Below are 13,519 nucleotides of genomic sequence, written 5' to 3'. Positions count from 1 at the left end.
AATCCTGATTCGGGATTTGTTGCTGTATTAAAACGTCATCACTGTAGATACTGTAGCAAGGTGTTTACCTTGAGAAAGAATGCTAAACGACATGAGAGAAGCGAGTGTAATTTGGGTCCTTGTCAAAAACCATTTCATTGTAGTCAGTGTCAGAAATGCTTTGGTAGAAGATATTACTTGGATAGTCATTGCAAGACCTGTACAATTAAGATGAATAAAGATAACGAAGACTGGGCTACAACATCGCGGAAGAGGAACGAAGGCGAAAAAGCTAATGCTAAAATTACTGATCTAGATCAAGATAATAATTTAAAATTTAAAACAAACGAAGGAAGTTGTAACCACATTAGAAATGAAAAGATATTTACTCCAATATCTAGTCATCTCCATTAAAATGTGAAAGATGGAAAACCACCTGAAGCTTACAAGGACGAAGACTTTGATGAATCATCTGAAGCGGGCATGATTGAAGATTGTGGTGACTCATCTGAGGCTGACATGATTGAGTACTGTACTGAAGCACCTAAAGCAGGCAAGATCGAAGACTGTGATGGCGGTCTGAGACCAAAACGATGGAAACGACGTAATAAAATAAATTATCCTGATCAAGTTTGTGATGCTGACATGATTGAAGACTGTGGTGACACATTAGAAGCTGGCATGAACGAAGACTGTGCTGACACATCTAAGGCTGACATGATTGAGCACTATGCTGAAGCACCAAAAGCATGCAAGAGCGAAGACTGTGATGGTGGCTTGAGACCAAAACGATGGAAACGTCGAAATAAAATAAATTATCCTGATCAAGCTTGTGATAATCACTGGCAAGATGACGAAAGTGACCTCGTGGTTGGTGTTGAAACGATAGACACCAGAGATAATAATATTTATTATATACATGCAAGGATGATGAACGCAGCAGAAGAGATTGATTATACCTCATGGGAAGATCCTAACATATTGGTTGACAGGCTACGACTACTACATGGATCGCTTTGTGCAGGAAACTATTCGAACATTAAAGAAAAATCCTTCATACTCAAAGAACTGAGGGAAGCTGGCTACATACAATAATGGCTTAAATTAAATTTATGTGTATAAACTTGAAGATAAATTAATATATTTTCTTTCCAGATGGTATCTACCATTTATCGAAATCTGATTTCTAAATAAAACTTATAACTGATAGGTGTAAAAAACGTTACCACTGCCAGTCAAAATGTATACTAATAAAGTCATGTCAGTAATCATGCCAAGTTCGATAAGAAAAGTAATTGGAATCAGTAGGAACCAATTGAAGATGGTGCTGTTGGAGCATTTGGAGCCTTTTGGAGCTGTTGGAGCCATTTGGAGCATTTGGAGCCTTTTGGAGCATTTGGAGCATTTGGAGCTGTAGGAGCCATTTGGAGAATTTGGAGCTGTTTTAAGCATTTGGAGGCTGTTGGAACATTTGGAACCTTTTGAAGCATTTGGAGCCTTTTGGAGCATTTGTAGGCTGTTGTAGCATTTGGAGCCTTTTGTAGCATTTGGAGCTGTTGGAGCCATTTGGAGCATTTGGAGATTTTGGAGTCTTTTGGAGCATTTGGAGCAGTTGGAGCCATTTGGAGCATTTGGAGCTGCTGGAGACATTTGGAGCTGTCAAGCTTTTGGAGGTCGTTTGGAGCATTTGGAGCCATTTGGAGCTGTTGGAGCCATTTGGAGCATTTGGAGCTGTTGGAGCCATTTAGAGCATTTGGAGCTGTCTTAAGCATTTGGAGCGCTTTGAGCCATTTGGAGCATTTGGAGCTGTCTTAAGCATTTGGAGCCTTTTGGAACATTTGGAGCTATTTGGAGCTGTTGGAGCCATTTGGAGCATTTGGAGCTGTGTGTTAAGCATTTGGAGGCTGTTGGAGCATTTGGTGCCTTTTGAAGCATTTGGAATATTTTGGAGCATTTGGAGCCTTTTTGAAGCTGTTAGAGCCATTTGGAGCATTTGGAGCTGTTGGAGCTAAGAAGTAGTCGTTGCACGTCTATGCAGGGCTAAATGTTTATAAGATTGCTGGCCTTCGCAAGTGATTCTGTAGTAGGATAGAAATTGTGTAATAAATATTATGTTTGTAAAAGATTTTGTGGTGTTTTATTTCTCGAACCTTACACTTTTCTGGTACTTAAATTTAAGTTGTTTTGTATTGGCTAGGGATCGAACCAAGGACCTTAGTCGATCTAATCAATCAGTATATAGATTACAAATTTAATTAATGAATTTTGAACTTTTTCCCGAATCTCTAGCATTACAATTACGAATTTCAAAAATTATGGTCTTGATGTCTGATAGGATGATGGTAGTAGAGGATTTAAAGTCTCTTAAAGAATGTTGAACATGGTTTATTGAAATTATTGTTTTTTTCCCCCTAAAATTAAACATTATTGCATCGATCGAGGTACGAACCAAGGACTGGAGCGGATCGAATCAATATGTAAGTTAATGAGTGAATGTTTTGATGAATTTTGGATTTTTCCCCACTTTTCTAGCTACATTATTACATGATTTCAAGTTGGCGGCCGAATTTCAAGATGGCGGGAGCACCTCCGTAATAAATGATTACTGCACTGTAGAGGGTTAGGATAAAATTATCCAGATGGAAATGTACTCTATAATACAAGTACACACAAGATGGCGTACTCCAGCAGGTGGTAGCTCCTGGTAGCATGTACTGAACATAAAATGTCGGATCCATGATGGTCGACAAGGACAAAGTCAACTTTCAAGGTCAAGGTCAAGGTCAAATTTCAAGGTCAAGGTCAAATGTTAGGTCAAGGTCAAATTTCAAGGTTAAGGTCAAAGGTGTGGTGACCAGATAATTATACTAACATGGTATCAGCACACTCTAGCAGACGAAAACAAGATGGTGATCTCCAGCGGGTGATTTCAAGATGGCGGCCGTCACGAAAAGTGCAACGGTGGTTTTAAGGATTTTTTTATTATTTAATTAGGTTGATTAATTGTTTTAATAATTTTTAAATTTTTTCCCGAATCTCTAGCATTAAAATTACGGATTTTCAAGATGGCAGACATGACGTCATACAAGGTTAAGATATATATTATTTGACATAAGTGGTGGGAGTCAGTCTGCCAGCAGCCACCACGGGGGGGGGGGGGGGGGGGAGGATCGGTCGCCATTTTTATTTTTTTTTGCTCTCGTCGGGTTCGAACCGAGGACTCCAAGCTCCGTGTCGTAAATGCTTGTTTTTTAAAATATTTTACTAAAAATTTTATTAATTGAATTTTTTTATAGTTTTTAAAAAAATTTTCATTAAAATCAGGTAATAAATTAAAAAGTTAAAGATGGTGGTCGTAACCGAAATTGCAACGGTGACGTCATAATTCAAAATGGCGGAAAACACAATGCCAGAATTTTTGAGAACACACAATTACGTCATCCAAAATGGCGAATCCAAAATGGCCGCCGTGATATACTTGTCCCGTTACGCTGTGTCCCGTTGCACACATTGTCCCGTTACCTTGTGTCCCGTTACGCTCATCCAAGATGGCCGCCGTGACGTCCGAGATGGGCGTGATGTCAGAGATGTGGCTCGGCACCCGGCACCACACCCAGAACCCAGTCCCCGGAGCCCCATTCGTATACTACTGATATCTTATCCTACTCCGTTGAATTTCCGTACAAAGCTGCGTCATTTTCGTTAAATTTACTTCCTTTTTTAATTTGCTTCCAATGTGCTTCCTTTTTTGAGAGTGCTTCCTTTTTGCCGAATGTATTCTTTTTTTTTACTGTGCTTCTATTATGACGAATGAGTATTGACAAGTCTTTACTTAGGACAATCTTAGCCTCGTGGTTCGTAGACTCTTGGTCTATACGCCTGACATTGTAAATGACATGTTTGAAATGTACGCCGAGTATCGACAAAAATATCTCTTGGTTCGGAGATGCTTGGCATATGCGCATGAATTGTTTCATGACTAGTTTAAAATTTTCGCTGAATATCGACGAACAAAATACCTCTTGGCCACTGACTGGATGTTTCTGACCATCTATTGTATGTGCCTGGCTACCAACAGGAGGTGGTCTTGCCACCTACTGGACATGCGTTCCTAGCGACTACATTGACGTGTCTGGCCACCGACTTGGCGTGCCTTGCCACCAACATGAAGTGTAATAGCTTGACCAATGAACTGATGTGTCTGTCCAACCTATCTTATGTGTCTGGCCACAGACTGGAGGTGTCTAGCCAACAGCATGCCTGGCCAACGACTGGATGTGTCTAGCCACCAAATGATCCTGTTAGCCTGACCACTAACTGGAAGTGCCTAACCACTAACTGGACGTGTCTAACCAATACCACCGAGACTCAAGGCCTTACAACCTGTCAGTGACGTCACCAGCAGGAGGCGGTAGGCTCGTGGCGCGCGGACGTTGCTTTCTTCACGTGTACGCGTTTCTCCCGCCCTTGCGTTCCGCCGCTTCACTCATGTTCACATCATTCATCGTCTACCGGCTCTCAAGGCAACTGTTGTTAAAATTCGCCTAAATCTCCTCTCTTCGTTCCACTTCACATAATTTATTTGTATGATTATTACGCTCTACATGCATTTGAAAATTGTTTAACTTCAGGAAAGAACATTATGTCAAGTGAGAACCGGAAAATAAAACGATTAATAAGCAAGTCTTATTGAAATTTACAGTGAGTCTAAAGTTTTTTTTTTTAAATTTAATTGCTTTTATAATAATTACTCTCAAGATGTAATCAAGAATTGTCTGTGAATAAACATTACTATATTTAGGGGCTAGATACAATTAACAATGCTTATGAGTTTCAAAATAAAGATTCATTTATCTTTAAAACAAATAAAAACATAACAACCTTTTTATTTCGTGCTGTTTGTGTTATAAACGTCAGGCTGGTACAGTTTCTTTTCTGGTGTCCCGTTTCATTTGCACGAAACCAATTTAATTTAAACATATTTTTATACAAGTAAGTAATACACAAATACTTTGTTCGATTGACACAATGAACTTGTTAACAAAACCATGCATGATATACAATGTGCACAGGAGCAGAAGACAAGGTAAACTGCAATGTAATTCCGGATATAGAAACCGTAAGACACTTAGTACACTAACACTTTACCAGAGAACAAACAAATACAACGTTACAACTTACAGCAAGTCTAATTCTGCTTCAAAGAGACAGTTTACATTATATTATATTATCTATATAAATGTACTATTTATACAATTATGTACATTTGCCAGTCAATATGCGCTGAAAAGTATTGTAGACGAAAAAGTTGAGATGGTAATAATGGACTTTAAAGCTTTGTTTGGACTAGTTTAAAGATAAATACTGAATGTTTTGGGATCTGCGATCATTGTTAAGGGAAAAGAAAAATATGGTGTTTTTTTTTTCGGTTTTCGTTTATACCTTCTAAACCTTTTCCCGCAGGTATTGAGGTGTTTGCAACATAATGTAATGGGAAATTGAAATGCTCTGTTTTGTTTTATATGCGTGGGAATTTTAACAACATTGTATGAAATTATTCTAACTTCTGAATTCACTCAATGTAAAGGAAATTTAATTATCAGCAACTTCTTATGCAATACAGTTAATTTTTTTTATTTCAAATTAAATAGAAGATAATGTAAATAAAAATACATAACTTTTTTCAGTTAACAACACAGACAAGTGAATAATTATTAAACTATTTTACATACTAAAAAAACTAATAACAAATAACAGGAATAATCTTGTAAAATGTAACGCTTTTCAATGTCGCTTATAATACATGAAATATACATATTATGAGATATAAGTGAAAAAGCAGTAAACGTGACCATCTCCCCCTCTCATTTCCTTTACTAATTATCCTATATACCTACCATAACGTTTAGAATGTTGACTTCATAATTAGTCCAAATGATGCCCTCAAGTACTTTCTTACCGTCCCACCATTTTCGTCTAAAACCCCTCATTGACTGAGCTTACATGTCACTATTTAGTTTGTATGCAAAAAGGAAAACTGACATGATGTAGATAGTGTGAAAGAACACTATTAAATTAATCAAAATAACAGCGTATATGTAGTTTGTAGCTAAAGCAACATGTGCACAGCTAACACTTAAAAGTTTATAAATGTGGCAATAGCAAGTAACATTTTTGTTATATATTTACAACATTCACACAAAGCTTATCTTTTTGCTGTTTCGTACTCACTTAACGTCTACACAACTCAATTTCAAATAAATGTAAAGCTTTTTTTTTACTTTACTTTGGAACACCAATAAATGTTAGTGTTTCAGTATATCAATGAATGATGCATTAAAATGTTTGTCAGTGTTACCTACAACCTTTTTTTATTTTAATTTTTCTGTAGATTTGCTAGTTTCCTTGTATTACCTTTCGTTTTATTTCCATTGTTTTTATTTTTGCAATAATTGTTCAACAATGCATTTGCAGATGACCTTAAAACAAGTGTCCAAATTTTGTTTGATTTATGTCCATTTTCACATACTTCCCATCCAAAACACTCTTTAGCATTAAGGTTCAGTTGTGAGAGTGACGAAACTACATGTCTTTGATTTTTTGTTTTCAGAAATTGGTTTTCGTACTTTGTGCTAGTCAATTTGCGAACAACAATGTAAGTGTATGTGACTGCTTCAATGACAATATTCTGTGGATAAAGAAGGCCACCTCTATCAAGATTATGTATCAACTTATATGTAAGATCACTGTCCATTGACTTATCTGTTACAAGAAATTCTTTACATGACTGACATTGCAGTTTCTTTAGAACTACATAAGCACAATAACCAGCTAGATATGTGATAACAGGCAAGTTTTCATTGACTTCATAAATATCACTACTGATCACGGTTATACCAAGAAAGGGTTTAACATCATCATTCTCTACACTTTCCGAACAGTTATCATTTGTTACAGGCTCACTTACATTGACTAGACACTTCAGTTTCTGTTGCAAAACAGTTGACATTCGCAACTTCTTTTCTACCTCAAAAACCTGCCTCACAGATACATTATACTGACACCCTGCTAACTGTCTGTATAAGCCAAACCGAGCTTCTAAAACATCAGTTTGAAACTTTCCCGTGAGAACATATGTCATATTTAAATCAGAAATGCAGTAGTCAGTTACCTCCAGAAGAGCATATGTTGAATGCTTAACAGCTGCATGTGTTTCTTTACTCAGTGTTCCAGATTTCAATGAAATGGCTTCCCACCTGTCAAGCCAACATAGAAATTTTCTCAGGTATGCTGCTCGTTCATCATATGCACTTCGGAGGGGCTCTTGCATTGTGTCTTTTAGCCGAACACCTTTGAATGGTGTTTTAGTATTTACAATTTTCCACCATGTTAGGATTATACCAATAAACTTTGCGGTACCTTCACAGTGTTGCAGATTATGTTTGTTTCCCAGTTCACCAAGAGCTTCAATAACATACTCACTGAACACTTGTGTAACAGGTTTGACATTTTGTCTCTCCAAATTTGAAGGCCACAAGGCCTTGAGTGACAGTCCATAGCCAAACTTCAACAACTTGTCACATTCCAATTTGTAGAGTTCTCTCAGAGTTTCAAAAGAAGCTGTAAACATTTCTGATGACTCATCAAAGCTCGGGAAAGTGATGCATAAACCATTATTTTTTTGATTCAGCCAGTTATTCCTTATACACTTAAAGATGTGTACAAGATCAATGATATAAAACAATGGTCGTGTTGGGTCACTGGGGTGTGGATAAACTATGCTAAGTTTTGGCGGGCATGAAAACATTGACATTGCTTTCCTGTTAATGCTGTTGTTGTCTGTAATTACACACACAACCTTCAAACCAACTGTTTCAAGACCTACGATCACCGTCCTTAGTACATTATGAAGGATTTCTCCTGTAAGACTGTTCACAGGAAGTATGTGTACAACATCCTTATATGATGAAAAAAGACTTTGAACCATGAACACGTGGGCACTTGAAGCAGCATTTTCAGAATTAAAACTAGAACCTACTATGTTTCCACCCTTGTAATCTAGAAACTGCTTAATATGGATTTCATCTACCATAAGAACAACATGACGTTCTTGGGGTGTAAGCTGAGATACCTTATTTTTCACATAGAACAAAAAATTTTCTTCCAACTGCTCTGTTTCTGGACCAAATTTAAATGAATAACATAATCTGCGTATTGTATTCGGATGTGGAAGAATGATGTTGCCTGAACTTCTAATAAACTTATATGCATGAGGTGAAATGATAGAAACAAGTGATGCAAATACAAACAATTCAGTATTATACTTCAGTCCATTTTTCGGCTGCTGGATCAACTCTAACTGGGTAGACAAAAAGTTAACAAAATTCTGGTGTTCTTCATCATCACTGTTCATAGTGTCAAGTAATGATTTCACCACTGCGTATTTGTCACTTACTTTACAGTCACCATGGTGAAGATTTTCAATTGTTGTTAGGACGTCTGTGATTTGGTTTATATTGTTCACTATCAATGGAAAATTTAACTGAGAGAGATTTTTTAACTGCACTCCTTGATAATAACACGTTAAAGTCATATCACTTTTGATAGTAACCGTATATGTCAAAACTGGAGCATCTTCAAAGCTGATGTGGACATATGCGAGTTTATCTGGACGATTGATAAGATCCCAAAAAACAGATGTCTTAGCACTTTTACATAGTAAAACTAATTCGTCATAAGTACTACACACATGTTTACTTTCATAATCAGCATAGGTTTGTAAACTTTCAGCAGTAGCACGTTCGACTGCTGCTGCTTCTTTGCGCTGTCGCTTCTTCCTTGGCGAATCACGAACTGACTGCGAGCCCGATGATAAGTAGGAGGGGCAACCGGGAAACACTGACGGCACTGCACCATCTTTCAGTTTTGGTCTTTCCAAAGGTGCTGTCAGAGTTCTCCCAGATTTCTCATCAAAGTATACTGACTCCCACAGTACTTCAGCACTCTTAAAATGGACTTCGCAAACCTACAAAAAAAATTGTATCTATTTATATGCGCTGTTTGTGGTAAAGTACCGGTTACATATTTTGAATTATTATTTACACAGACGAGCAACACATTAAGTTTTATCAGGCCTTCTAGCATGCTTCCCACCTAATATTGCTCTTCCATTAATTTTCACATTTTTTAATTGTTGGTAACTTTTCCTATTCAAATTATATCGAAACAATCTTGTAAGCTACGTTCCCGTAAGCAGACATTCATTTCTTATATTCTTTAATTTATTATTAATTTCTTATATTCTTTAATTTATTACTCTATACGAAGAACGTATGACATAGATATGCAACCTGGTGTATCATTATGTTGGCTGTGCATATAGAAGTAATTACATCATATGCAGAGGTTACTTTTTCATAACCTGCCAATTAAAAATTAGAAGTAGCTACATTATCTGTGATTGATTTATTTGTCAAAGTGTAATAATTGTAATAAGATAAATGTAGTGTAGCCGAGAAGCGAAACAATTTCCCCAATTATACCTGTGCAACAAATGTAACAGAGCACGAAGCAGCGTTGTCGAGTGAAATACAATTGCTTTAATGTGATATTAATGAGGGAAAACTCTAGTGAAGTGCATCATTGTACTACACGCGACTGTATTACATGCAGAACTCTTTAAAAAAACAGCTAAACACACTAATAAAATTGTCGGATGTATACAATTTATGCTGAATTTGAAAGAAGAAAAGCTAAGATCTATGACTTTTTAGTCAGAATATTTACGCAATTCCGTTTTATATTCATAAAAAAAAATAACATTTTGCAAACTAACTTTTACTAAGCACGACTATTATAATAATTGCTAACGAAATTTAACTACATTCGCTTATATCAGCAGAGGATTTTATAAATTATTATTCACATTGCAGTAGTTGTCTTGGTATACTCCGTACCGTACAAAGTTGTATTTATAAACATTTTAAAATTCTTTTATATGAATAACAAAAAAAAGTTTTCTTGACACACACACCGGAGCAAAAGTTTTCGTGCTGTATTTTTTGACAGAAGCCACATCTGTAAACAATATACCGATACAAATAATACACATGTATCAAGGGAAGTGAGAACAAACAAATTAAAAGTAACTTAAATGCTTCTCATAGCACATGTTTAATTTATATGCTGGGTGTATAGTATACTTTTGACAGCTCCTGCAATTAGAACGATTTCATTGAGAGTAGTTTAACTTGACATGAATTATAACACACATATATAGCGTATATTAAGATACAATGATGAATTTGGCATGACAAAATGTATTTGTGCAGCCTGTGTAAGGATTCTGCTGTCTTTTTATATAAAATGTCTATGCTAATATCCGACTCAGAAAAATTTTATGCATGTGGGCAATAGTATTGTTATCAATAGAGAGCTTTTTCATTAGAATAAAAACATAACCACTATAAGAACACATACGAATTCAGAGTTAAATGCTTGGTACTTTAAGGCCGTGATCGAAATGGTTATATTGTTATATATAAATTTTATTTAGTGTAATTAAACTCGGCCATCGTTAGTAAACATTTCCATACATCTACAAGTATACAAATGAACAAAGTTTATAAATGCTTCAAAATGGACTTATTACGACAAATGTTCAAATTTATTTCTAAGGATGAGTAGTCAAGCTAACTGCAATATTTAACAAATATTAAAAATATTTATTGCGAACATTACGAGTAATTTTTTGCTTTTAAACATATTATAATATCTTCGCGTGTTTCCGGAGGTTAAAAATTACACAGCGTGAGTTTTGAGATTACTTAAATTTATATTCATATCTTGATACAAAATATGTACTAATAAACCCTAAAATGTGTCTTCAAATAATTTAATTGAAATTTAGGTCACATTACGTTTTATATATAATATTCAATTTCGGACATGGCGTAACATTATTTATTATTACTTATTAAGTGCGTCTTAATGAATAATTTTACCATGCGGAAGTTAACGGTACAAAATCATGCTTATTGCTGAATACTATTTTAATGTAATTCCATTTGTCTACGCATGTTGTATGTTTTATAAATTTAAAACCAGATTGTTTAAAACACTTACGGATTAACAAACAGCAAAATCCCTAACTGAATATTAGCACTATTGGCAAATAAATACTGTAAAGAGTTAATGCACAACTTACCCTGGAATATTTTGTGGGTATGAAGTGTTCCCGAGGAATTGCGTTCAACCACGCATTTTTAATATCTTCACTGTCGGGAAATTTGAAGACGTGAACTTTCGGGCCACCTTCATAATTTCCACGACATTGTGGAACACAACACTTGTATACCATCGCACATTTATTATTTTCACTCGCGACGGATGTATTTAAAAGTAACCTACAACGCGCCGCGGAAATACTCCTGCTACGGTCAAGGCAAGTACCTGCACTGACCGTTACACATTCCTGAGCCTGCCCCACAAAACCTCCCTTGGCCTCTTCCCCGTGACGTCACAGGCTCCGGGCGACAGGGTGGGAAGGCCTTGAGTCTCGGTGGTGTTGGTCTAACCAACAAACTGAATCTGCCAGTCTGCTAAATACATGCCTTACGGCTTAATAAACATGGCTGGCCACGAACTGGACACGTCTTGTCACCTACTGGATGTGCGTTCCTGGTCACTGAATAGATATGCCTGGCCATCGACTGGACGAACCTTGCCACCAACTTGATGTGTCTAGCCAACAACAGGACTTGCCTGGTCGCTGACTGGACATGCCTAGCTGATAACTGGACATGTCTGCCACAAACTGAATGTACCTGGCCGCTGATTACGTGCCTGGCTACTGAATAGACATGCCTAGCTACCAAATGGATGCGTCTCACCAACTACTGGACGTGTGTTCCTGGTCACTTAATAGACATGACTGGTTAATCGACTCTGCTGTAGATCTGCTCTGTAAACATATGTCAAAACATGCTTTGCCTTCTAAAAATATTTCAGAAATTGAGAAACGCTAGTAATTTTCTTGTTTTTTTTTTTCATTTGTAATTTTGTTGTTTTTCTTCAATGTTAAAATCAAATAAATACTTTTTTTTTTTACCTGAATTCATATTTTTGGCTTGGAGAAAGGATCAAAGCAAGGACAGGAATCGATCAAACAAGAGTAAATTAGTTGTTGATTTTTATGAGTAGGTATATATTTTTTCCTAGTTTCTAGGTTAATAATTACGATTTTCCAATATGGCGGCCAATTAGGCATCGACAGCTTACTGGCGGCTGGTTGATGAGGAATATAAGCCGCTTTTAGGATTGTTTTTGTTTTTTAAATAAGTTTTTTTACAATTACAAGAATGGAATGAATCAAATGGAGGCTGGTAAATGATAACTTTATATATATTTTAGGATTTTTCACCATATTTTATTAAATAAATGTTTATTTTTTTTTACCTAAAATGACAATTTTGCATTGAGCAAGGACCGAACCAAGGACATAAATCAATCGAATCAATAATTATTTTAATAAGCGAATTTTTTGATGGTTTTTGGAATTTTTTCAGAATATATAACCAAATAATTACAGATGTTTAAAAATGGTGGATTCCATGCTCGCGCATGTGGAGTCGTCAAAAATGTCCCCCGATGACCTGACAATAGTCAGCAAGAGGCGAACACACCCGAACATGGTCGGTTCCTCACGATTGGTAAGCCACAACTGAGTAAGCCACCAAGACATAGTCCCATAAGAATAACATTGTCCCCGTATCGGCCAAATTATACTACTGGTAGTATTTCTTCCAACTTTACTTATAATGCATTGCTTTACATTAAAAAATAATTTTTGAATTCAAATTTTATGATCGCCATGTTAATGTAAGGATTTTTTTTTTTTTTTTTACTAGCGGCCAGACGAACGATAGGCCTATCATTTGGGCTGGTCGCACAAGCAGCCTTGTCTGAGGGCCAGCAAGGCCGCAATAATAACTGCGTATTATTTTCGCGCTGGATAAGGTTGACCATGCAAAAAAAGTCTGTTAGTGGGTCGGCGAATGTCAGATCTATCTTCACGTTGTTAACACATTACATCGCACCATTCCGAACATTGACGTCACTGAGGACGAAGAGCCAGAGTCCTGTTGGCCGAGGGTGGATTAGAAGTACTGGCAACAGGGCAGGCTACTGCGTGCTCCTGCGCGCAAGACAGGCGCATGTGAACCTGCTCGTGACCAGAAAAAAAAGCTGAATATGCGAAATGCAAATTACGTCTTGTTCTAATGAAGTTAGGCATATGCCACTGCCAACTTTTTTTTATCTTTACTTAAAAGGGAAAAATCTAGCAAAGTCTAAGTGTTTGTATATCTTACAGCCTGTTTTTCAGACCACGTTTTTAGATTTTCCTGAAATTTAAAAATGCAAAATAAAAAACCGATATTTTTTTCAAAATATGAAAATTTATAATCATTTCTGTTGTAAAACTGCAGCAAACAAACCAAGTACGAAATTGTTATTTTAAATTTAGAAGATGTAGGAAACA

General features: G+C 36.4%; 1 protein-coding gene across 1 annotated transcript; it reads right to left on the bottom strand.

Annotated features, from left to right (window-relative positions):
* Nucleotides 1–4,882: 4,882 nt before the first annotated feature.
* LOC134529847 (uncharacterized) lies at nucleotides 4,883–11,346 on the bottom strand. Its single transcript, XM_063364359.1, has 2 exons — nucleotides 11,186–11,346; nucleotides 4,883–9,004 (listed from the first exon to the last, which is right to left on the bottom strand). Exons 1-2 carry the CDS (start codon nucleotides 11,336–11,338, stop codon nucleotides 6,356–6,358), a joined length of 2,802 nt encoding a protein of 933 aa, XP_063220429.1. The 5' UTR covers nucleotides 11,339–11,346; the 3' UTR covers nucleotides 4,883–6,355.
* Nucleotides 11,347–13,519: the final 2,173 nt, after the last annotated feature.

This window comes from Bacillus rossius, chromosome 1, assembly GCF_032445375.1.
Source record: "Bacillus rossius redtenbacheri isolate Brsri chromosome 1, Brsri_v3, whole genome shotgun sequence".
Lineage (NCBI taxonomy): Eukaryota > Metazoa > Arthropoda > Insecta > Phasmatodea > Bacillidae > Bacillus > Bacillus rossius.
Note: the sequence above shows the minus strand (reverse complement) of the source record. Positions and strands in the feature narration are given on the sequence as shown.

What these genes read in the sequence shown, in the direction of transcription:
- LOC134529847 (XM_063364359.1), bottom strand. Translation starts at nt 11,338, where the DNA reads ATGGTATACAAGTGTTGTGTTCCACAATGTCGTGGAAATTATGAAGGT. An exon ending in TACCCACAAAATATTCCAGG is followed by an intron (nt 9,005 to 11,185) that starts GTAAGTTGTGCA and finishes TTTTTTTTGTAG; the next exon opens with GTTTGCGAAGTCCATTTTAA.